General features: G+C 43.9%; 2 protein-coding genes across 2 annotated transcripts; one reads left to right on the top strand and one right to left on the bottom strand.

Moving 5' to 3' along the window:
• Positions 1–105: 105 nt before the first annotated feature.
• On the top strand, positions 106–18,309 carry LOC5507998 (proteasome subunit alpha type-3). Its single transcript, XM_001628551.3, has 12 exons — positions 106–263; positions 398–480; positions 1,166–1,289; positions 1,468–1,500; positions 1,593–1,661; positions 1,996–2,069; positions 2,508–2,577; positions 3,012–3,077; positions 4,582–4,628; positions 4,760–4,827; positions 4,931–4,995; positions 17,896–18,309. The coding sequence occupies exons 1-12, from the start codon at positions 243–245 to the stop codon at positions 17,938–17,940; spliced, it is 765 nt and encodes a 254-aa protein (XP_001628601.2). The 5' UTR covers positions 106–242; the 3' UTR covers positions 17,941–18,309.
• LOC5507988 (galanin receptor 2a) lies at positions 17,895–26,017 on the bottom strand. Its single transcript, XM_001628571.3, has 2 exons — positions 24,899–26,017; positions 17,895–19,673 (listed from the first exon to the last, which is right to left on the bottom strand). The coding sequence occupies exons 1-2, from the start codon at positions 25,288–25,290 to the stop codon at positions 19,010–19,012; spliced, it is 1,056 nt and encodes a 351-aa protein (XP_001628621.1). The 5' UTR covers positions 25,291–26,017; the 3' UTR covers positions 17,895–19,009.
• Between the last annotated feature and the right edge of the window lie 338 nt (positions 26,018–26,355).

The following is a 26,355-nucleotide window of genomic DNA, read 5'->3' as shown; positions in this document are numbered from 1 at the left end:
TAAGTCATTATCGCCTGTCCCACAAAGGAAGTCCACAAAGGAAACTTTACTTGTCGTATGATCACAGCGTATTCCTGATTGCTTTATGGGATACCTGTGTAAAGACTGGGCACGAGTGAGTCTGCAATAAGTCGCGCATGTGCAGTGTGTGTCTGAAAAAGTGAACCGAACAATTTATAAGAAGATAACTCAACAGTTTTTCTATAAAAAACACATATTTCTTTCATTAGAATCGCCTAGAAATGAGCTCTATAGGAACAGGGGTGAGTGTATTAGTATTTTTGCTGTTTTTGTGGGCTTATGGATGCTAGACGGAAGTCTGCTTGCACGTGTTTGTTGACAATGTCAGTGAACTCGAACTAAAATTTGCCGGCTTTTCTCTCTCTCTTTGATTCAGTACGATTTATCAGCATCGCAGTTTTCTCCAGATGGCAGGGTTTTCCAGGTCGAATATGCAAACAAAGCTGTTGAGAATAGCAGGTGAGTATTAGGTGAACAATCAGTTGTTCTGTACACATTGGTGTAACCCTACAAGTCACGCTTTATTGCCAAAACTATATTATACAGTGTGTTATAACATGTTAGTATTTGTTATTTATTACTAGAGGAATGATTTCGAGTTGTGTCTGTTGATATTTTGTAGGGATATATAACAGGGCTGTCACAATGTTCTGAAGTACGTGGTTGCTTAGAAAAAAAGTAGCAAAATTAGCTCTATTATTCATTTTAAATATCAGATAAAAAGTAACCGGCAGCTTGTTTTAAAAGCCCTGTATAAACATACAATCAGATAGACGGACGGATAGAGAACTGTTCTGCTGTCAAGAAGGGCTTGATTACTATGAAGGCATATTCTTGAAAAAAATGATAATTCTGTATACCCTTATAGTGCATGTTTTGCATTATTGTCAATTGCAATTCATTGTTTTTACATACTTTTTTCCAGTGTATTATATTTTATGCAAAACATGCTGTGTGAGCTCCATCTAGAAATTCCATTTAAAAAATTACCCCAAGAGATTACCTCATAACATAAACAATCCAGGATTATCCAAGCAAAAACAAAGTATTCAAAATTTAAGCATTAGTTTTTAGGGATAGTTCATCATCCCTTTCATTCAAAGAATGTCCCAAACCCAATTGTTGATCACAATTTGTCTTCCAGGACTGCTATAGCTATCCGCTGCAAGGATGGAGTGGTGTTTGGTGTTGAAAAGCTGGTCTTATCCAAGCTATATGAGTATGGTGCAAACAGAAGAATATTTCACATTGACACACATATTGGCATGGTAAGGCTTGGACTTTAGAACTGCCGTGTAATGCACTCACCCTGATGCCCTTGAGTTTGCACCTTCAAGTTAAAGGTCTTTGGAGCATACAAATAAATATACAGTAATAGAGATTATGTAAAATTTTGCATACAGCATAACATCATCATCATAACTCTAATTGTCATTTGTTTTCTAGGCAATTGCAGGGTTAATTGCAGATTCTAGACAGGTAAGATTAACAGCTTCAGTATTGTTTTCTACCTTCAGTGACAATGTTATGACAGATAAATGCATTGATTCTTTTGATCTTTATTTTGATAGATTGTCGCGACTGCACGGGAAGAGGCTGCTAATTACAGATCGGTTTATGGATCACCCATACCACTCAAGGTATAACCATGAATGAGGTGTTAGATTGCGTGCTCATTTTAAATGTGTCCCTATTTAGACCTCACCTTTGAATGAGCTTGTTTAGGTCATTTCTATGATTTTAGAGGAAGGGGGCACTCTTTTGAAGGGAGTGCTTATTTAGAGCTTGGTTCTAAATAAGCATATCTCTGTATACACCTATTCCAATAAATGTTGTCAGTGCAAATGGCAAATGCTGATTGTCAGTTGACAGTTCTATTACTGGAAGACTGCATTTTGTACTGTACATTTTGTACTGTACATTTTGTACTGTACATTCGTTCAAAGTTTTGCTTTTATATATATTTTTTTCTAGTACCTGGTCAACAGAGTGTCAGGTTTTATTCATGCCTTCACGCTTTATAGTGCCATGAGGCCATTTGGTTGCAGGTGAGTTCAACCAAACAAGGGTTCCCCCTTTTGTTACTTAAAGAGTTCTAATCAGTTACACCATTGTGATTGCTTAAAACCAATATTGTGAGAGAAAACAACAACAGGCGGTATCGAGATATAAAAAACAAGAAGGAAATAAGTATAAACCCCGATACTGTAAGTTCTTCTTCCCTAGAACAATAGTGTACCTGTAAGGAATGACTTGCTGACCTCCATGGTAGAGGCTAAAACCCTAGCAGCCTTTCAGCACTGCCATTAGCTGTGCATGTGTGTGACACCCCCCCCCCCCCCCCCCCCCCCCGTTGCTGGAAAAGTCTCAACCTATGTATTGTATGGCATTTATCAAAATAAAGATTGGAGAGTTTCCCTCATTAAAAACTGGCAATGTAGCTACTTTAGCTCTTGTTTATAGGATTCCTCTTTTGTGTGTTTCAGCATCATGCTGAGCTCAATGGGTCCAGATGGTCCTGAGTTATACACTATTGATCCCTCCGGGGTGTCTTATGTAAGTACTTGCCTTTTTCCATTACTTTGTATTAAAGCTGCTTGTAAATGCTTGTTTATTCTTACTGCTATTGTAGCCTAGGTGGCTGAAATCCAGATGAGGATCAGTCCTCGCACTTACATGTAATGGAGTATTGTAATTTCTAATTAACAAAGTATTGGGCAAAGTGATTTTGGTTAATACAAAGTTCGAAAAATGATCTATTTAGCCAGGCTTGACAGTGCCTCTCTTAGGCAGACCAGCACGGTCTGGTAAATCTTCATAAGGCAGATTTGCTCTTAATATTATGGCTAAGGTCCTTCTTTAGAGAGGACATTCTTTATAGAACCTTGCTAGAATTCCTTCACAGCTGTTTGGGAATGTGTCTTGGACTTTCTTGGTAATTAGAGTAATGTTGCTCACAACCCTAAAGGTATCTGCTCAAACTTTTCCAGGGTTATCATGGATGTGCTATCGGCAAGGCAAAACAGAATGCTAAGACTGAGATAGAAAAATTAAAGGTGAGATATAACACCAGGAAAAGTAATTCCTATGTATCTATCTACTGCAATATAAGATTGTGGAAATATTACAAAAATAATACAAAGCACCCTTCTTCAGAGTACAGTTTTATACAAATAATACAAAGCACCCTTCTTCAGAGTACAGTTTTATACAAAAAATACAAAGCACCCTTCTTCAGAGTACAGTTTTATACAAATAATACAAAGCACCCTTCTTCAGAGTACAGTTTTATACAAATAATACAAAGCACCCTTCTTCAGAGTACAGTTTTATACAAATAATACAAAGCACCCTTCTTCAGAGTACAGTTCTATACAAAAAATACAAAGCACCCTTCTTCAGAGTACAGTTTTATACAAATAATACAAAGCACCCTTCTTCAGAGTACAGTTTTATACAAATAATACAAAGCACCCTTCTTCAGAGTACAGTTTTATACAAATAATACAAAGCACCCTTCTTCAGAGTACAGTTCTATACAAAAAATACAAAGCACCCTTCTTCAGAGTACAGTTTTATACAAATAATACAAAGCACCCTTCTTCAGAGTACAGTTTTATACAAATAATACAAAGCACCCTTCTTCAGAGTACAGTTTAAAGGTGATGATACCAGCATTTGTAAATATGTTATTTACCAGCTAGGAGGGCGAAGGCTGAGGTCAGTATTTTCAATGCCGAGGTCACAGTATTTCTCGATGTGGACTGACCCTTAGCTGGTAACATATTTATTTTTTTTCCTCAATAGGTTATTCAACTTTGTTTACCTTAAGTACGGGCTTATGGTTGCATGAGGCGAGGTTTCTGACTTTCGTCGATGTTCGTGAAGATTTAGTTTGCCCATGATCATTAAATAAACTCCATTTTGTATTTCCACACAACTCTTTTAAACCTCCAGAAATACAAAACCTCCAATGAAGACATTCTCAGAGTTTTGACCAACAATTTTGTAAAATAATTTAGTCCCAACTGATACGTCATTCTCAACTCGAAGTGATCGAAGAAATTTCTTTCACCTTTAATCCTCCACAGCAATAAGATATATTCACTAAAGAACTTCTCTTAGATGTGGATACGTTGCTGGTTATGCAAGTAAATTCCTAGAGTGAATTTTCGTTTTTCTTCGTATGAAGAAACGATTTGCTGCTTTTTCTATCCCAAATAGAATTTCAAGCAAACTTAAAACTGTCGTGCGCGTTGCAAAATCATTATGGTGGGAAATTTTCAAAACGCAGGGTGTTTGAAGCCAATTTTCCATGAAGTCAATCATTCTAAATAAAATGACAAATAAAATGCCATTTCAATGTAAAGATCTATAACCTTGGGAGTAAAAGCCAGTTTTCGATGGTCATTTTATAAATCAACTCATTATTTTGAGCTCTGGAGGTGAGCGGTCCGGTATTGTGGGGTCCCAACCGTAGGATACCAGACCTCATGAGAGCGCATGATTTGATGGATACTTGACCCCCCAAAAATAAATCAGAGTATTTTCTTTCAACAGATGTCAGAAATGACTTGCCAGGAGGCTGTCAAAGAAGTAGCAAAAATGTGAGCTCCTGTTTGTTTATTTAATTGATTTTTAATACTTCAGTGTTGTTTCAAGTGCAGCCAAGAGAGTTTCATAAATGGAATCACTGGCACTTCCAGTTGTGTATTGTCGGATGCCTCTTTTTTCACAGAATTTATGTAGTTCATGATGAAGTAAAGGACAAGAATTTTGAGTTGGAGATGAGCTGGATCGGTTCAGGTAATACAGTGCTACCATGGCTTTCCCACAGTTTTCAATGTTTAAAACTCTCACTAACAATTTACAACACCAAACAGCTAAATTAAAATCTAATGTTTTGCAGTTACTAATGGCAAGCATGAGTGTGTCCCTAAAGATGTTGCCGATGCAGCTGAGAAGTATGCTAAGGTATGTGCACTGAATTTGAACATGGTGTAACAGGGGGAGAGGGTGGAGTAGTATGCTAAGGTATGTGCACTGAATTTGAACATGGTGTAACAGGGGGGAGAGGGTGGAGTAGTATGCTAAGGCGTGTGCACTGAATTTGAACATGGCATTAACAGGGGAGGGGTGGAGTAGTATGCTAAGGTATGTGCACTGAATTTGAACATGGCGTTAACAGGGGAGGGGTGGAGTAGTATGCTAAGGTATGTGCACTGAATTTGAACATGGCGTTAACAGGGGAGGGGTGGAGTAGTATGCTAAGGTATGTGCACTGAATTTGAACATGGCGTTAACAGGGGAGGGGTGGAGTAGTATGCTAAGGTATGTGCACTGAATTTGAACATGGTGTAACAGGGGGAGAGGGTGGAGTAGTATGCTAAGGTATGTGCACTGAATTTGAACATGGCGTTAACAGGGGAGGGGTGGAGTAGTATGCTAAGGTATGTGCACTGAATTTCAACATGGCATTAACAGGGGAGGGGTGGAGTAGTATGCTAAGGTATGTGCACTGAATTTGAACATGGTGTAACAGGGGGAGAGGGTGGAGTAGTATGCTAAGGTATGTGCACTGAATTTGAACATGGCGTTAACAGGGGAGGGGTGGAGTAGTATGCTAAGGCGTGTGCACTGAATTTGAACATGGTGTTAACAGGGGAGGGGTGGAGTAGTATGCTAAGGTATGTGCACTGAATTTGAACATGGCGTTAACAGGGGAGGGGTGGAGTAGTATGCTAAGGTATGTGCACTGAATTTCAACATGGCATTAACAGGGGAGGGGTGGAGTAGTATGCTAAGGTATGTGCACTGAATTTGAACATGGTGTAACAGGGGGAGAGGGTGGAGTAGTATGCTAAGGTATGTGCACTGAATTTGAACATGGCGTTAACAGGGGAGGGGTGGAGTAGTATGCTAAGGCGTGTGCACTGAATTTGAACATGGTGTTAACAGGGGAGGGGTGGAGTAGTATGCTAAGGTATGTGCACTGAATTTGAACATGGTGTAACAGGGGGAGAGGGTGGAGTAGTATGCTAAGGTATGTGCACTGAATTTGAACATGGCGTTAACAGGGGAGGGGTGGAGTAGTATGCTAAGGCGTGTGCACTGAATTTGAACATGGTGTTAACAGGGGAGGGGTGGAGTAGTATGCTAAGGTATGTGCACTGAATTTGAACATGGCGTTAACAGGGGAGGGGTGGAGTAGTATGCTAAGGTATGTGCACTGAATTTCAATATGGCATTAACAGGGGAGGGGTGGAGTAGTATGCTAAGGTATGTGCACTGAATTTGAACATGGTGTAACAGGGGGAGAGGGTGGAGTAGTATGCTAAGGTATGTGCACTGAATTTGAACATGGCGTTAACAGGGGAGGGGTGGAGTAGTATGCTAAGGTATGTGCACTGAATTTGAACATGGCGTTAACAGGGGAGGGATGGAGTAGTATGCTAAGGCGTGTGCACTGAATTTGAAGAGGGCGTTAACAGGGGAGGGGTGGAGTAGTATGCTAAGGTATGTGCACTGAATTTGAACATGGTGTTAACAGGGGAGGGGTGGAGTAGTATGCTAAGGTATGTGCACTGAATTTGAACATGGCGTTAACAGGGGAGGGGTGGAGTAGTATGCTAAGGTATGTGCACTGAATTTCAACATGGCATTAACAGGGGAGGGGTGGAGTAGTATGCTAAGGTATGTGCACTGAATTTGAACATGGTGTTAACAGGGGAGGGGTGGAGTAGTATGCTAAGGTATGTGCACTGAATTTGAACATGGCGTTAACAGGGGAGGGGTGGAGTAGTATGCTAAGGTATGTGCACTGAATTTCAACATGGCATTAACAGGGGAGGGGTGGAGTAGTATGCTAAGGTATGTGCACTGAATTAGAACATGGTGTAACAGGGGGAGAGGGTGGAGTAGTATGCTAAGGTATGTGCACTGAATTTGAACATGGCGTTAACAGGGGAGGGGTGGAGTAGTATGCTAAGGCGTGTGCACTGAATTTGAACATGGTGCTAACAGGGGAGGGGTGGAGTAGTATGCTAAGGTATGTGCACTGAATTTGAACATGGCGTAACAGGGGGGAGAGGGTGGAGTAGTATGCTAAGGCGTGTGCACTGAATTTGAACATGGCATTAACAGGGGAGGGGTGGAGTAGTATGCTAAGGTATGTGCACTGAATTTGAACATGGCGTTAACAGGGGAGGGGTGGAGTAGTATGCTAAGGTATGTGCACTGAATTTGAACATGGTGTAACAGGGGGGAGAGGGTGGAGTAGTATGCTAAGGCGTGTGCACTGAATTTGAACATGGCATTAACAGGGGAGGGGTGGAGTAGTATGCTAAGGTATGTGCACTGAATTTGAACATGGCGTTAACAGGGGAGGGGTGGAGTAGTATGCTAAGGTATGTGCACTGAATTTCAACATGGCATTAACAGGGGAGGGGTGGAGTAGTATGCTAAGGTATGTGCACTGAATTTGAACATGGTGTAACAGGGGGAGAGGGTGGAGTAGTATGCTAAGGTATGTGCACTGAATTTGAACATGGCGTTAACAGGGGAGGGGTGGAGTAGTATGCTAAGGCGTGTGCACTGAATTTGAACATGGTGTTAACAGGGGAGGGGTGGAGTAGTATGCTAAGGTATGTGCACTGAATTTGAACATGGCGTTAACAGGGGAGGGGTGGAGTAGCATGCTAAGGCGTGTGCACTGAATTTGAACATGGTGTTAACAGGGGAGGGGTGGAGTAGTATGCTAAGGTATGTGCACTGAATTTGAACATGGTGTAACAGGGGGAGAGGGTGGAGTAGTATGCTAAGGTATGTGCACTGAATTTGAACATGGCGTTAACAGGGGAGGGGTGGAGTAGTATGCTAAGGCGTGTGCACTGAATTTGAACATGGTGTTAACAGGGGAGGGGTGGAGTAGTATGCTAAGGTATGTGCACTGAATTTGAACATGGCGTTAACAGGGGAGGGGTGGAGTAGTATGCTAAGGCGTGTGCACTGAATTTGAACATGGTGTTAACAGGGGAGGGGTGGAGTAGTATGCTAAGGTATGTGCACTGAATTTGAACATGGCGTTAACAGGGGAGGGGTGGAGTAGTATGCTAAGGTATGTGCACTGAATTTCAACATGGCATTAACAGGGGAGGGGTGGAGTAGTATGCTAAGGTATGTGCACTGAATTTGAACATGGTGTAACAGGGGGAGAGGGTGGAGTAGTATGCTAAGGTATGTGCACTGAATTTGAACATGGCGTTAACAGGGGAGGGGTGGAGTAGTATGCTAAGGTATGTGCACTGGATTTGAACATGGCGTTAACAGGGGAGGGATGGAGTAGTATGCTAAGGCGTGTGCACTGAATTTGAAGAGGGCGTTAACAGGGGAGGGGTGGAGTAGTATGCTAAGGTATGTGCACTGAATTTGAACATGGTGTTAACAGGGGAGGGGTGGAGTAGTATGCTAAGGTATGTGCACTGAAATTGAACATGGCGTTAACAGGGGAGGGGTGGAGTAGTATGCTAAGGTATGTGCACTGAATTTCAACATGGCATTAACAGGGGAGGGGTGGAGTAGTATGCTAAGGTATGTGCACTGAATTTGAACATGGTGTAACAGGGGGAGAGGGTGGAGTAGTATGCTAAGGTATGTGCACTGAATTTGAACATGGCGTTAACAGGGGAGGGGTGGAGTAGTATGCTAAGGCGTGTGCACTGAATTTGAACATGGTGCTAACAGGGGAGGGGTGGAGTAGTATGCTAAGGTATGTGCACTGAATTTGAACATGGCGTAACAGGGGGGAGAGGGTGGAGTAGTATGCTAAGGCGTGTGCACTGAATTTGAACATGGCATTAACAGGGGAGGGGTGGAGTAGTATGCTAAGGTATGTGCACTGAATTTGAACATGGCGTTAACAGGGGAGGGGTGGAGTAGTATGCTAAGGTATGTGCACTGAATTTGAACATGGTGTAACAGGGGGGAGAGGGTGGAGTAGTATGCTAAGGCGTGTGCACTGAATTTGAACATGGCATTAACAGGGGAGGGGTGGAGTAGTATGCTAAGGTATGTGCACTGAATTTGAACATGGCGTTAACAGGGGAGGGGTGGAGTAGTATGCTAAGGTATGTGCACTGAATTTCAACATGGCATTAACAGGGGAGGGGTGGAGTAGTATGCTAAGGTATGTGCACTGAATTTGAACATGGTGTAACAGAGGGAGAGGGTGGAGTAGTATGCTAAGGTATGTGCACTGAATTTGAACATGGCGTTAACAGGGGAGGGGTGGAGTAGTATGCTAAGGTATGTGCACTGAATTTGAACATGGCGTTAACAGGGGAGGGGTGGAGTAGTATGCTAAGGCGTGTGCACTGAATTTGAACATGGTGTTAACAGGGGAGGGGTGGAGTAGTATGCTAAGGTATGTGCACTGAATTTGAACATGGTGTTAACAGGGGAGGGGTGGAGTAGTATGCTAAGGTATGTGCACTGAAATTGAACATGGCGTTAACAGGGGAGGGGTGGAGTAGTATGCTAAGGTATGTGCACTGAATTTCAACATGGCATTAACAGGGGAGGGGTGGAGTAGTATGCTAAGGTATGTGCACTGAATTTGAACATGGTGTAACAGGGGGAGAGGGTGGAGTAGTATGCTAAGGTATGTGCACTGAATTTGAACATGGCGTTAACAGGGGAGGGGTGGAGTAGTATGCTAAGGCGTGTGCACTGAATTTGAACATGGTGCTAACAGGGGAGGGGTGGAGTAGTATGCTAAGGTATGTGCACTGAATTTGAACATGGCGTAACAGGGGGGAGAGGGTGGAGTAGTATGCTAAGGCGTGTGCACTGAATTTGAACATGGCATTAACAGGGGAGGGGTGGAGTAGTATGCTAAGGTATGTGCACTGAATTTGAACATGGCGTTAACAGGGGAGGGGTGGAGTAGTATGCTAAGGTATGTGCACTGAATTTGAACATGGTGTAACAGGGGGGAGAGGGTGGAGTAGTATGCTAAGGCGTGTGCACTGAATTTGAACATGGCATTAACAGGGGAGGGGTGGAGTAGTATGCTAAGGTATGTGCACTGAATTTGAACATGGCGTTAACAGGGGAGGGGTGGAGTAGTATGCTAAGGTATGTGCACTGAATTTCAACATGGCATTAACAGGGGAGGGGTGGAGTAGTATGCTAAGGTATGTGCACTGAATTTGAACATGGTGTAACAGAGGGAGAGGGTGGAGTAGTATGCTAAGGTATGTGCACTGAATTTGAACATGGCGTTAACAGGGGAGGGGTGGAGTAGTATGCTAAGGTATGTGCACTGAATTTGAACATGGCGTTAACAGGGGAGGGGTGGAGTAGTATGCTAAGGCGTGTGCACTGAATTTGAACATGGTGTTAACAGGGGAGGGGTGGAGTAGTATGCTAAGGTATGTGCACTGAATTTGAACATGGCGTTAACAGGGGAGGGGTGGAGTAGTATGCTAAGGTATGTGCACTGAATTTGAACATGGCGTTAACAGGGGAGGGGTGGAGTAGTATGCTAAGGCGTGTGCACTGAATTTGAACATGGTGTTAACAGGGGAGGGGTGGAGTAGTATGCTAAGGTATGTGCACTGAATTTGAACATGGCGTTAACAGGGGAGGGGTGGAGTAGTATGCTAAGGTATGTGCACTGAATTTCAACATGGCATTAACAGGGGAGGGGTGGAGTAGTATGCTAAGGTATGTGCACTGAATTTGAACATGGTGTAACAGGGGGAGAGGGTGGAGTAGTATGCTAAGGTATGTGCACTGAATTTGAACATGGCGTTAACAGGGGAGGGGTGGAGTAGTATGCTAAGGTATGTGCACTGGATTTGAACATGGCGTTAACAGGGGAGGGATGGAGTAGTATGCTAAGGCGTGTGCACTGAATTTGAAGAGGGCGTTAACAGGGGAGGGGTGGAGTAGTATGCTAAGGTATGTGCACTGAATTTGAACATGGTGTTAACAGGGGAGGGGTGGAGTAGTATGCTAAGGTATGTGCACTGAAATTGAACATGGCGTTAACAGGGGAGGGGTGGAGTAGTATGCTAAGGTATGTGCACTGAATTTCAACATGGCATTAACAGGGGAGGGGTGGAGTAGTATGCTAAGGTATGTGCACTGAATTTGAACATGGTGTAACAGGGGGAGAGGGTGGAGTAGTATGCTAAGGTATGTGCACTGAATTTGAACATGGCGTTAACAGGGGAGGGGTGGAGTAGTATGCTAAGGCGTGTGCACTGAATTTGAACATGGTGCTAACAGTGGAGGGGTGGAGTAGTATGCTAAGGTATGTGCACTGAATTTGAACATGGCGTAACAGGGGGGAGAGGGTGGAGTAGTATGCTAAGGCGTGTGCACTGAATTTGAACATGGCATTAACAGGGGAGGGGTGGAGTAGTATGCTAAGGTATGTGCACTGAATTTGAACATGGCGTTAACAGGGGAGGGGTGGAGTAGTATGCTAAGGTATGTGCACTGAATTTGAACATGGTGTAACAGGGGGGAGAGGGTGGAGTAGTATGCTAAGGCGTGTGCACTGAATTTGAACATGGCATTAACAGGGGAGGGGTGGAGTAGTATGCTAAGGTATGTGCACTGAATTTGAACATGGCGTTAACAGGGGAGGGGTGGAGTAGTATGCTAAGGTATGTGCACTGAATTTCAACATGGCATTAACAGGGGAGGGGTGGAGTAGTATGCTAAGGTATGTGCACTGAATTTGAACATGGTGTAACAGAGGGAGAGGGTGGAGTAGTATGCTAAGGTATGTGCACTGAATTTGAACATGGCGTTAACAGGGGAGGGGTGGAGTAGTATGCTAAGGCGTGTGCACTGAATTTGAACATGATGTTAACAGGGGAGGGGTGGAGTAGTATGCTAAGGTATGTGCACTGAATTTGAACATGGCGTTAACAGGGGAGGGGTGGAGTAGTATGCTAAGGTATGTGCACTGAATTTCAACATGGCATTAACAGGGGAGGGGTGGAGTAGTATGCTAAGGTATGTGCACTGAATTTGAACATGGTGTAACAGGGGGAGAGGGTGGAGTAGTATGCTAAGGTATGTGCACTGAATTTGAACATGGCGTTAACAGGGGAGGGGTGGAGTAGTATGCTAAGGCGTGTGCACTGAATTTGAACATGGTGTTAACAGGGGAGGGGTGGAGTAGTATGCTAAGGTATGTGCACTGAATTTGAACATGGTGTAACAGGGGGAGAGGGTGGAGTAGTATGCTAAGGTATGTGCACTGAATTTGAACATGGCGTTAACAGGGGAGGGGTGGAGTAGTATGCTAAGGCGTGTGCACTGAATTTGAACATGGTGTTAACAGGGGAGGGGTGGAGTAGTATGCTAAGGTATGTGCACTGAATTTGAACATGGCGTTAACAGGGGAGGGGTGGAGTAGTATGCTAAGGTATGTGCACTGAATTTCAACATGGCATTAACAGGGGAGGGGTGGAGTAGTATGCTAAGGTATGTGCACTGAATTTGAACATGGTGTAACAGGAAGAGAGGGTGGAGTAGTATGCTAAGGTATGTGCACTGAATTTGAACATGGCGTTAACAGGGGAGGGGTGGAGTAGTATGCTAAGGTATGTGCACTGAATTTGAACATGGCGTTAACAGGGGAGGGATGGAGTAGTATGCTAAGGCGTGTGCACTGAATTTGAAGAGGGCGTTAACAGGGGAGGGGTGGAGTAGTATGCTAAGGTATGTGCACTGAATTTGAACATGGTGTTAACAGGGGAGGGGTGGGGTAGTATGCTAAGGTATGTGCACTGAATTTGAACATGGCGTTAACAGGGGAGGGGTGGAGTAGTATGCTAAGGTATGTGCACTGAATTTCAACATGGCATTAACAGGGGAGGGGTGGAGTAGTATGCTAAGGTATGTGCACTGAATTTGAACATGGTGTAACAGGGGGAGAGGGTGGAGTAGTATGCTAAGGTATGTGCACTGAATTTGAACATGGCGTTAACAGGGGAAGGGTGGAGTAGTATGCTAAGGCGTGTGCACTGAATTTGAACATGGTGTTAACAGGGGAGGGGTGGAGTAGTATGCTAAGGTATGTGCACTGAATTTGAACATGGCGTTAACAGGGGAGGGGTGGAGTAGTATGCTAAGGTATGTGCACTGAATTTCAACATGGCATTAACAGGGGAGGGGTGGAGTAGTATGCTAAGGTATGTGCACTGAATTTGAACATGGTGTACAGGGGGAGAGGGTGGAGTAGTATGCTAAGGTATGTGCACTGAATTTGAACATGGCGTTAACAGGGGAGGGGTGGAGTAGTATGCTAAGGTATGTGCACTGAATTTGAACATGGCGTTAACAGGGGAGGGATGGAGTAGTATGCTAAGGCGTGTGCACTGAATTTGAAGAGGGCGTTAACAGGGGAGGAATGGAGTAGTATGCTAAGGTATGTGCACTGAATTTGAACATGGTGTTAACAGGGGAGGGGTGGAGTAGTATGCTAAGGTATGTGCACTGAAATTGAACATGGCGTTAACAGGGGAGGGGTGGAGTAGTATGCTAAGGTATGTGCACTGAATTTCAACATGGCATTAACAGGGGAGGGGTGGAGTAGTATGCTAAGGTATGTGCACTGAATTTGAACATGGTGTAACAGGGGGAGAGGGTGGAGTAGTATGCTAAGGTATGTGCACTGAATTTGAACATGGCGTTAACAGGGGAGGGGTGGAGTAGTATGCTAAGGCGTGTGCACTGAATTTGAACATGGTGCTAACAGGGGAGGGGTGGAGTAGTATGCTAAGGTATGTGCACTGAATTTGAACATGGCGTAACAGGGGGGAGAGGGTGGAGTAGTATGCTAAGGCGTGTGCACTGAATTTGAACATGGCATTAACAGGGGAGGGGTGGAGTAGTATGCTAAGGTATGTGCACTGAATTTGAACATGGCGTTAACAGGGGAGGGGTGGAGTAGTATGCTAAGGTATGTGCACTGAATTTGAACATGGTGTAACAGGGGGGAGAGGGTGGAGTAGTATGCTAAGGCGTGTGCACTGAATTTGAACATGGCATTAACAGGGGAGGGGTGGAGTAGTATGCTAAGGTATGTGCACTGAATTTGAACATGGCGTTAACAGGGGAGGGGTGGAGTAGTATGCTAAGGTATGTGCACTGAATTTCAACATGGCATTAACAGGGGAGGGGTGGAGTAGTATGCTAAGGTATGTGCACTGAATTTGAACATGGTGTAACAGGGGGAGAGGGTGGAGTAGTATGCTAAGGTATGTGCACTGAATTTGAACATGGCGTTAACAGGGGAGGGGTGGAGTAGTATGCTAAGGCGTGTGCACTGAATTTGAACATGATGTTAACAGGGGAGGGGTGGAGTAGTATGCTAAGGTATGTGCACTGAATTTGAACATGGCGTTAACAGGGGAGGGGTGGAGTAGTATGCTAAGGTATGTGCACTGAATTTCAACATGGCATTAACAGGGGAGGGGTGGAGTAGTATGCTAAGGTATGTGCACTGAATTTGAACATGGTGTAACAGGGGGAGAGGGTGGAGTAGTATGCTAAGGTATGTGCACTGAATTTGAACATGGCGTTAACAGGGGAGGGGTGGAGTAGTATGCTAAGGCGTGTGCACTGAATTTGAACATGGTGTTAACAGGGGAGGGGTGGAGTAGTATGCTAAGGTATGTGCACTGAATTTGAACATGGTGTAACAGGGGGAGAGGGTGGAGTAGTATGCTAAGGTATGTGCACTGAATTTGAACATGGCGTTAACAGGGGAGGGGTGGAGTAGTATGCTAAGGCGTGTGCACTGAATTTGAACATGGTGTTAACAGGGGAGGGGTGGAGTAGTATGCTAAGGTATGTGCACTGAATTTGAACATGGCGTTAACAGGGGAGGGGTGGAGTAGTATGCTAAGGTATGTGCACTGAATTTCAACATGGCATTAACAGGGGAGGGGTGGAGTAGTATGCTAAGGTATGTGCACTGAATTTGAACATGGTGTAACAGGAAGAGAGGGTGGAGTAGTATGCTAAGGTATGTGCACTGAATTTGAACATGGCGTTAACAGGGGAGGGGTGGAGTAGTATGCTAAGGTATGTGCACTGAATTTGAACATGGCGTTAACAGGGGAGGGATGGAGTAGTATGCTAAGGCGTGTGCACTGAATTTGAAGAGGGCGTTAACAGGGGAGGGGTGGAGTAGTATGCTAAGGTATGTGCACTGAATTTGAACATGGTGTTAACAGGGGAGGGGTGGGGTAGTATGCTAAGGTATGTGCACTGAATTTGAACATGGCGTTAACAGGGGAGGGGTGGAGTAGTATGCTAAGGTATGTGCACTGAATTTCAACATGGCATTAACAGGGGAGGGGTGGAGTAGTATGCTAAGGTATGTGCACTGAATTTGAACATGGTGTAACAGGGGGAGAGGGTGGAGTAGTATGCTAAGGTATGTGCACTGAATTTGAACATGGCGTTAACAGGGGAGGGGTGGAGTAGTATGCTAAGGCGTGTGCACTGAATTTGAACATGGTGTTAACAGGGGAGGGGTGGAGTAGTATGCTAAGGTATGTGCACTGAATTTGAACATGGCGTTAACAGGGGAGGGGTGGAGTAGTATGCTAAGGTATGTGCACTGAATTTCAACATGGCATTAACAGGGGAGGGGTGGAGTAGTATGCTAAGGTATGTGCACTGAATTTGAACATGGTGTACAGGGGGAGAGGGTGGAGTAGTATGCTAAGGTATGTGCACTGAATTTGAACATGGCGTTAACAGGGGAGGGGTGGAGTAGTATGCTAAGGTATGTGCACTGAATTTGAACATGGCGTTAACAGGGGAGGGATGGAGTAGTATGCTAAGGCGTGTGCACTGAATTTGAAGAGGGCGTTAACAGGGGAGGAATGGAGTAGTATGCTAAGGTATGTGCACTGAATTTGAACATGGCGTTAACAGGGGAGGGATAGAGTAGTATGCTAAGGCGTGTGCACTGAATTTGAAGAGGGCGTTAACAGGGGAGGGGTGGAGTAGTATGCTAAGGTATGTGCACTGAATTTGAACATGGCGTTAACAGGGGAGGGGTGGAGTAGTATGCTAAGGTATGTGCACTGAATTTCAACATGGCATTAACAGGGGAGGGGTGGAGTAGTATGCTAAGGTATGTGCACTGAATTTGAACATGGTGTAACAGGGGGAGAGGGTGGAGTAGTATGCTAAGGTATGTGCACTGAATTTAAACATGGCGTTAACAGGGGAGGGGTGGAGTAGTATGCTAAGGTATGTGCACTGAATTTGAAGAGGGCGTTAACAGGGGAGGGGTGGAGTAGTATGCTAAGGTATGTGCACTGAATTTGAACATGGCGTTAACAGGGGAGGGGTGGAGTAGTATGCTAAGGTATGTGCACTGAATTTGAAGAGGGCGTTAACAGGGGAGGGGTGGAGTAGTATGCTAAGGTATGTGCACTGAATTTGAACATGGCGTTAACAGGGGAGGGGTGGAGTAGTATGCTATGGCATGTGCACTGAATTTTAAGAGGGCTTTAGCAGGGGAGGGGTGGAGTAGTATGCTAAGGCGTGTGCACTGAATTTGAACATGGTGTTAACAGGGGAGGGGTGGAGTAGTATGCTAAGGTATGTGCACTGAATTTGAACATGGCATTAACAGGGGAGGGGTGGAGTAGTATGCTAAGGTATGTGCACTGAATTTCAACATGGCATTAACAGGGGAGGGGTGGAGTAGTATGCTAAGGTATGTGCACTGAATTTGAACATGGTGTACAGGGGGAGAGGGTGGAGTAGTATGCTAAGGTATGTGCACTGAATTTGAACATGGCGTTAACAGGGGAGGGGTGGAGTAGTATGCTAAGGTATGTGCACTGAATTTGAACATGGCGTTAACAGGGGAGGGATGGAGTAGTATGCTAAGGCGTGTGCACTGAATTTGAAGAGGGCGTTAACAGGGGAGGAATGGAGTAGTATGCTAAGGTATGTGCACTGAATTTGAACATGGCGTTAACAGGGGAGGGATAGAGTAGTATGCTAAGGCGTGTGCACTGAATTTGAAGAGGGCGTTAACAGGGGAGGGGTGGAGTAGTATGCTAAGGTATGTGCACTGAATTTGAACATGGCGTTAACAGGGGAGGGGTGGAGTAGTATGCTAAGGTATGTGCACTGAATTTCAACATGGCATTAACAGGGGAGGGGTGGAGTAGTATGCTAAGGTATGTGCACTGAATTTGAACATGGTGTAACAGGGGGAGAGGGTGGAGTAGTATGCTAAGGTATGTGCACTGAATTTAAACATGGCGTTAACAGGGGAGGGGTGGAGTAGTATGCTAAGGTATGTGCACTGAATTTGAAGAGGGCGTTAACAGGGGAGGGGTGGAGTAGTATGCTAAGGTATGTGCACTGAATTTGAACATGGCGTTAACAGGGGAGGGGTGGAGTAGTATGCTAAGGTATGTGCACTGAATTTGAAGAGGGCGTTAACAGGGGAGGGGTGGAGTAGTATGCTAAGGTATGTGCACTGAATTTGAACATGGCGTTAACAGGGGAGGGGTGGAGTAGTATGCTATGGCATGTGCACTGAATTTTAAGAGGGCTTTAGCAGGGGAGGGGTGGAGTAGTATGCTAAGGCGTGTGCACTGAATTTGAACATGGTGTTAACAGGGGAGGGGTGGAGTAGTATGCTAAGGTATGTGCACTGAATTTGAACATGGTGTAACAGGGGGAGAGGGTGAAGAAGTATGAAAAGGCATTTGCACTCAATTTGGAGTGGTTGTAGGGAGGAGGAAAGGGAGAATGTCAAGGCATGCACACTGTTAATAGGTTGACAACAGTTATGTTTTTTTTTTTTAGGATTCGCTGGTAGAGGACTCAAGTTCTGATGAAGATGAATTGTAGACACAGATACCTATTGTGCTATTTTTGTGACTCAAAGCAAGAAAAATGTGGTGTCTTTGTTATTAGCCTCCCTCGAGCTAACTCTTTTTACCTTCTCTATCTAGAAATGAGTCATGAATATCGGTTAAACCCAGACGCATTGCAATGCGAGTTAGCCTCAACCCTTTTCTCATCACTCAACATTAAAGCTTCTTGATATTATATCCTTACTAGATGCCTTTTTATTGTATACATAATTATTGTATACAAGAATTGTTCCCAAAGTGTAAATGTTGTCCAGCATTGTTGGCAAAGCATTCTTAGCATTATTCATGTGTACAAAATAGGCAGTTGTTTGTTATCATGAGCCATGTTTTAGCATGTGTCCAATACCCTTTTATAGTGACCTTGCATTGGCCCGGGGAGGGAGAATTCAGCCATGAGGGGGTCTGACAAAGCCCGAAATGAACTCCCTCCCTCCACCCCAAAAAATACCAAACTAGCACCCCCAAATAACTGATCCTGAATTCTATTCTATTAAAATTTTGATACTCGTCCAATCACCATTTTCAGAACTAGGCGCCTGCACATCATCATGTGTTGGATTCAAATTCGTCCCTGATGCACAACCCCGCTGCTTCATGTTACTAACAGTTTCTGATATTCATCCCACCTCCCCCCGGCCCAAACTTTGGGGTAAAACCAAGGAAAATAATGAAAACAAAACAAAAGATAACCAACAAAATACGTCATTCCCAGCTCGGTAATACCACCACCAAGCATTATTATTATCTTGTAGAAAATCGAATTTTCTCCTCAGATAATTGCTGTTTGCGCTGACAACCTCGCATTTGAGCCTCTTGTCAGGTTGAAGTTTGTCTTCAACATTCTTGCAAACATTTGCAGCTTTCTTCTCAATAACAAACAAGCACATTTCAAGCCCTTTTAAACTGATGCTTAGCTTCCGGTTAATTTTTAAAACGAACAAACAAGTTTCAAAATGTGCAAGCGGCTGAAAACAAACTTCGACCTACAAGTGCCTCCACATGTTAACCAGCTCGGGATGCGTACAAGGTTGCTTGCAAGGTGGTCAAAGAAAGCTGCTAGTCCTAAGCCGCGTTTGTTTCATTAGCAACGCGGGTGATAACAGCTCCATTCTGATAACGGCTGGCGAGTGGAGAACAGGGTTGACACTGACAGCTTTCTTTCGCGAGGCGAAAAGCGCTTTGAGTCTCTGCCTGAACTCTTTACTCACCACGCTGTACATTATAGGGTTCAAGCAACTATTTGCGGTCATCAACAGACGCGTAAACTCATGAGACACGACTATGAACGCGAGCTTCTCCGTATTCGCGCGGTCGAAGAACACCAATGCTAGAATAATGTAGTGCGGTAGGACGCAGACTGCGTAGACCGCGACCAGTGCGGTCAAAACGCGGGTAGTTTTCAGATTTTGACGCATTCTCTGGGACGCGGTGCGCGAGCCGATGATTCCCTCGTGGAGTTGCCGTCGGTGTTCGCAGTAAAGGTGGTGCGCGATGGAGAGGTACGAGACGCTGATGCAACAGACCGGGATGACTGCGCCAGGGAAAAACCCGCAGAACAAGTAGGTGAGCTGGAAGGCCTGGGTACTTCCCCACCACGCAGGGTCATTCAGACATTGGCCGTCAGGGAAGATGCGCAGCGAGCCCGCGAACGGGACAAGCGTCAGAACAGCGTACACCCACATGAACACGATGATAAGCGTGACAGCCCTATGGAGATTAATTAGGAGAATTAAGAGTTTGATCCAAGGGTATACAATGTCACATTCGAGGAGGAAAGCACTTCATTCAGGCTGGTCAGGACAACGCTAAGAAACAACAGACTAGTACCGGACTTTCTCTTTTTTGCCTTTCTAGTTCTAGATATTTCTAGTCCAGACCTTTCTAGTTCTAGATCTTTCTAGTTCTAGATCTTTCTAGTTCTAGATCTTTCATTATCTAAGTTGACCGCAGTGAGGTATTTTTTTTTTCTTTTTTTTTTCTCACTTCGCAGAAAAGCACCTCGACACCATTTTTTGGCGTTGATTGCTGACTTTGTAAAACACATTTTTGGGGAAATCATGGCTGATATTACGTTCCATCTCTTCTCTGATTGACTAATCGCGCAAGTTCGATTTACACGTGGCTTTGCCAGAAACATGCATTATTCAGCATTGCCTCTGGTCAGTGTAAGAATAGGAGATGCGCCTCTAAAGTACAAGCCTGCTAGCCGGCTGTTTTTCGAAAAGTGGGAATTCTGTGGATCGTGAAGAATATCTTCGCACCCTCGCCCCAGCGCACATCGTCCTTCGCGCGCTCTACAGAATTTCCAATATTCAAAAAAAAAACATTTCCGAATAAGCCAAAATGAGAGCCGGCTAGCAGGTTACTAAAGTATAAAATGTTTCGATTGCGCGAACAGCTGTATTGCTTATTTGCTTTAGTTTTGCTTGTTTGCTTATCTTGTGGAAATAGAAATGTTGTTTTGTCCTTTGAAAGATTCGGTCAATGATAATGAATCTTTCGATATGGAGAAGTAATACGTGACAAGTGGTATAATGCAAACTTAGTCTCCCAAACATCATTACGACCGGATCGGATTAAAAGCTTAAGACAAATTGAATACAAATGGAATATCATTAAATTTCAAATGAAGAAAATCTTAGCAGCCAGGGTTGTACCTCAATGATATCATCCCCGGGATCACCGGGTTCATCTAATCAGTGATATTTCTTTGAAGTTTTACTTATCACTGTGATAAGCGTTAACCTGCCGTGATTCACGAAACGTGTTCACACGTCAAAGAGAAACTTTGAGCAAGGGTATGATAAGATCCATTTAATGGTCGACACAGACCACGCGTTAATAATAATGATGATATGGCGATAGTACGCACGATAAAAGAGGGCGCCTGGTTTAAAACCTCAGTCCGATCGTCGAAGATCAAACACCATCGGAGTCACTTTGTGTGGATTTTCGTCGGAGAGCCTTTAAGTGTTCAAAAATAGTTTCTATGGAGAGAGCACCCATTAGTTTGAGGTTTCGTTATTACTTCCAGTAATAAACGATGTAATATAGGATTTTTTTTAGGAGAAACCGAACATTCTTTTGATCAATTAAACATACTCTGTCAGCGCAGTAAGTATCCACAATGCAGCAAGGCATTGTGGGTAGAGAGGGTAGATACTTTTAGATATAGTTTAATCGCAAATTTAAGAAGCTCTGTTAAAAGCTAGTGTCACCTCCACCCCCAAAAAAGTGACATATACCGAGAGCCGGAATAAACTGTCCGCGAAGGAGGACACCCAGCCTAAGTACAGCGCCTCGCATGGAAATAAAATTTAACAGCAAAGTGTAGACGTGGAAATTTTCGCGCTTTTTTAAACACAAAATGCATTCTTGAGAAGAAAAGGTCTAAATAGTTTTTCCACCTAGGCCCATGCCTAAGTCAAAAAATATAACGATTCAATCGTTAAAAGGAAATTCGGCAAAATGGAAATAAAAGCCGGCCAAGCGGCGTAGCCAGGATTTTTAACAGGAGGGGCCCAAAAGCGACTTTCAAGGCATTTTCTGTTTTTTTTTTTTTTTTTTTTTTTTTGATAATGTCTCATATATTTACTGAATTTTTTACTGCTTAAAGGGGGGGCCCGGGCCCCCTGGGCCACCCCTCTTGCTACGGCCGTAGAACGACTTGAAACAATCGAAGGGAAAAATTCCATGCATACATTTGTCAGAATATTGGAGACCGATGACAACATATGGTATAGAGCGTTATCTCGTATCGCATCGAGCGTAATATCGCAGTGTCATTTGCTTTGACGTCAAACACGTCATCGCGCTTTCTGATAAATGACCAAATAGAAATGTTTTTCATTCAAAAAGAATGAGCCATGTCATATCTTGGTAAATAGACGCCATTTGTCCTGTTACTCTTCATCACCTTAGGGAATTTAAGGTGACTTTAAAGGTAATTCAATACTCCGGCAAGATGGAAATTTGTCATTGTACAGAGGAAGCATGCTGACTTCCAAAGGAAAAATGAAGTAAATTAATGAACTTCTATACGTCGGGTCGCCTGTATTATGATTACGCTAAGTTATTTCCTGATACAATTAGATTTGCCTAAGGTACTGATAATAATCAAATGTAATATGCACGGGCTGTAATATCATGGGTCACATAGATGCAAGCGCTGACTCATAAGGGCTGGACCTGAAGGATTAACTTGGGCCCGGATAAATGCAAATGTTTGTTTTAATTTTTAATAAATGGGTGCTCGGATGACTCACACAAAATAAGCGGAACCTTGGCCGATAATCTTGATTATTATACACCGTCAATATTTGATAATAGGGACCCTAAGCAACGACGACGGAAACGCGGACGCCGGCGGCAGAAAACAGTGGAATTTGATTCGGAGTTCAATGGCAGCACGTGGAAATGCGTTCTGTCTGATACATTTCAGCCGTTTTCCGTAAAACCACGAACGTGGGAAAGTCCAAGTTTCACGTTCAATTGAGGACGCGGACGTTTGCACTGTAAACTCCACTTATTACGTTCGCTGCTGTTGAAATAATGTCCTTAGTTTATTTTTATCTGTCCCGGACTATAATGTTTTGCTTATTCCATTGCAATAAAATTATTACTTTAGACCTTAGTATTTCATTGCCACGCTGGTAGGCAATTAGGTTTCATGACAATTACATTCGTACGTTTCTCGTATCGTGGTTGGCCTACTTCGCCAAGGTGATCACGGTAGCGCGCGTCAAGATTCTCGTATCGTGATTGGCCTACTTTGCCAAGGTGATCACAGTAGCCCGCGTCCCATGGTAAGCAAGGCTCACAAAGGCCTCGCTGAGTTTCATCTTGATTTACATGTCTCATACGGTACGTGCTTATACAATTCGCTGAGTAGAAACACCTAAGTTTCCTGCGCGTGTTTTTAACAGTTTTGTTAATGGACCACTCGTGGCACGTGCTTAAGGGGTTAACCGAGTCAACGTACAGCCACATTTGAGTGGCTTGTTGGATGAGTCATTAGAGAGCTATAGTGGACGGAGCGCAAAGCGAAAGGCAGTTATTTCCATTTCTGCTGTAAGCAGTTAAGCAATCTCTGTCGTATATATATATTTTTTTTAAAAAAATCTCATCAGTTACTTTTCCCAAGGCTCAGTACATCGATGGCTAAAGCAGCATTTGAGCACCTACTTTGGCAGGTCAGGGAAAAGCCCTACGTAGGTTTGATAGGTCAGGGAAAAGCCCTACGTAGGTTTGATAGGTCAGGGAAAAAGCCCTACGTAGGTTTGATAGGTCAGGGAAAAGCCCTACGTAGGTTTGATAGGTCAGGGAAAAGCCCTACGTAGGTTTGATAGGTCAGGGAAAAGCCCTACGTAGGTTTGATAGGTCAGGGAAAAGCCCTACGTAGGTTTGATAGGTCAGGATATAGCAAGAGACTTTAATAAACTGCGTCGCAGAGTTGGACGTCTCCTTGTACGTGTGTAACGGCTACCAGCTGTGGAGTCACAGGCCCAGTGTGTTAGTGTGTCCAGCGTATGGGGTCTCCTATTAAAAGTGGCCCAGTGTGTAGTGTGTCCAGCGTATGGGGTCTCCTACTAAAAGTGGCCCAGTGTGTAGTGTGTCCAGCGTATGGGGTCTCCTACTAAAAGTGGCCCAGTGTGTTAGTGTGTCCAGCGTATAGGGATTTTCACAAAGGTGGCCCGCTGTGTTAGCGCGTTTCACCGTATTGGACCTCTCGGTCGAGACATGGAGAGTATCTTTCTGTTTCTCGACCCTGAATTTAACTTATTGAGCTTACCATGTGGGCTTACTTAGAAGCTCCCCAGCTCCAGCCTGGGCAATCAAGATTGTACACATGAAGATCTTCGAATAAGGCTGATACAAGCGCCATATAAAAACTTTATTTTTTTTATTTTTTTTTAAATGGTCGAACGGCTTTTAAAATGAGGCAGACCACAAATATAAAGGGGCCCATTAGGATGCCACAATGTGCAATGGCTGTCAGCAAAAGGGACAGTAGAAAAAAAAAAGATGCTACGGGTAAATAGTGGCGCAAACCAAAAACGCGTCAAGAACTGAGATGGATCTTCATAAGTGCAAAGTGCTGCATGTAAACGCCACATTCGCCCTTAAGCATTTCCAGATCAGTCAAAACAAGTCAATCTGTCTGGTTACACGTATCAAACAGAAACGCCGATTTTCTTATCACCACGGTCACAGCGTAATATATGTTTTCATTATTATCATCGCCATCAAAATCATTACTCAACATCACTTTGGAAGATAGCTATACTCGTCATACTTTTCGTCATTACGATTGTAATGATTATAAACGTAGCTAAAAGTTGGGCAAAATAGAATTAAAGCACGAAACATCAGGGATTCAGTTTGAATGTTTTTAGCTGCACGAAAACAAAAAGAAACGTTTTTTTTATTCTTTAATTTTTATCTCTATGGAATTGGAGGAAAATAGTCTTTGTATGTAAACTGAAAATCGCCGCTAAAACGCGCTCTTCATTGTGATTCTAACGTCACCCGGTAAACACGTTGTACCATCGAACCATTCCATAAACAGTCCTAAAAGTGATACTTCCACGTTTTCCTTTCATTCTATGGCTGGAAAACATTATCCCATGAATCTAGCTAGTTGTCGCATTGCAACCCCGCAACTGCTCTGTCGCACGAGGAGTCGTATGCCACTGACCAGATGCACTAAGGATCAATAACCTTGCACTTAACAAATGTCGCACACGCCCCCCTCCCCGCCAACTATGACTAAGCATATTCCTAACTTTAACGAATGTCGCATTGTCGCACACGCCCCCCTCCGCTCCCCGCCAACTATGACTAAGTATATTCCTAACCTTACTTAACGAATGCCGCATTGTCGCACACGCCCCCCTTCCCTCCCCGCCAAACATGACTAAGCATATCCTAACCTTGCACTGAACGGCTGTCTCATGGGGTACACGATAGCTCTATGCCGGTCCATGCTGATCGCCGCTAGTGTCGTCCCAGAGATCGTCACGAACGCGTAGCTGATGGTGTTGATGATCTTACACATGGCCAAGCCAAACGTCCACACCTCGTACTCCAAGTACGCCAGGTCGAACGGGATAAACATGATGAGCACGAGGAGGTCGGAGATCGCCAGGTTTAGCACGAAGTAACGCGTGGTCGGCCGGCCATTCCGCGAGCGCTGGTGCAAAATAACGCTACACACCAAGATATTACCGACAATACCCAGTAGCAGAACAGTCGGGTAGAGCGCCAGGCGCATGGCACGAAGCGTGATATCCACTGACCCGCCCGTAGTATTCGTAGCATTCATTCTTTTTCTTCGAGTACAGTCGAACTTGCGGTAATCTTCTAAGAGACCGTACCGAGGCCAATAATTGGGTCTTTTAAAATATGTGTCATGAAAATAAACAATCTTCTTATGTTCGTTGAGTTATGCGTCCTTACTCGCGGAACTGCGTCAAAAGCAACGGAAAAAGTTCTTCTTTCAAACTTAAGACACAATCCTTTTAAAATGCTCTTAACATCTCGACGGAAAGCCGTGTCTCCTTAGAAAAAGACTCTTTACTCTAAAATACAAAAAGTACTTTATAAATGCCAACATACTCTGCTGGTTGAGACGACCTTTTAGCCACCACCGCCGATTCACCGTAGCTGAAACAAAAAGTCTTAGAACAATTTTTTTGGTGTTGATAAGACGGTAACGAGATCGTTATAAGGTCTATGCAAGTAGCGCGTGACACTTAACTCCATCGACCCTGCCCCTAACGCCACTCAATCCCTAACAGCTTCCGCTCCCTATTATTGTAATACGCGCAAAATGTGCCATTAAGGAGTCGTATCACTGAGACCTGCTCACGATTCGAAACGAAAGCTTGGACCTTTTTCTTTGAGATATTCATAGCACTCGCCAACCTCACTCGAGGGAATTTCAATGAAATTCAGAGATCGTATAGAGATCAAATGCAAAATCTCATATTCCCTCTCAAAACTTCTTACAGGAAAACTTCAAGAATGATTAGAGTTATACAAGTGAGGCGATTAAATAAATAAATGTTTTATATACAGCTATACAAAGAATAATTCTTTTTACTTATAACAAAAATTTAGCGATAAATTCGCCTGCAGCAAAAAAAGAATAATACTATTGTTTTTTTTTTTAATTTGACTTTATCGATATTCATAAATGTCAATCTATCTGGCTGAAATCTCACCCCGAAAAGTTTGTAATTTCCTGGTTCTAGGAGAACCTAAAAGCTTTTGGTTTACAAGTCACGTTGTTCACAATAACACATGGACCTAGGTATTAAAGCTCTCATAACACATGGTTGTATGTATTAAAGCTTTCATCAGTCTATTGATCGTCCACAAAAGTTCT

This window comes from Nematostella vectensis, chromosome 7 (genome assembly GCF_932526225.1).
Source record: "Nematostella vectensis chromosome 7, jaNemVect1.1, whole genome shotgun sequence".
Taxonomy (NCBI): Eukaryota; Metazoa; Cnidaria; class Anthozoa; order Actiniaria; family Edwardsiidae; genus Nematostella; species Nematostella vectensis.
Note: the sequence above shows the minus strand (reverse complement) of the source record. Positions and strands in the feature narration are given on the sequence as shown.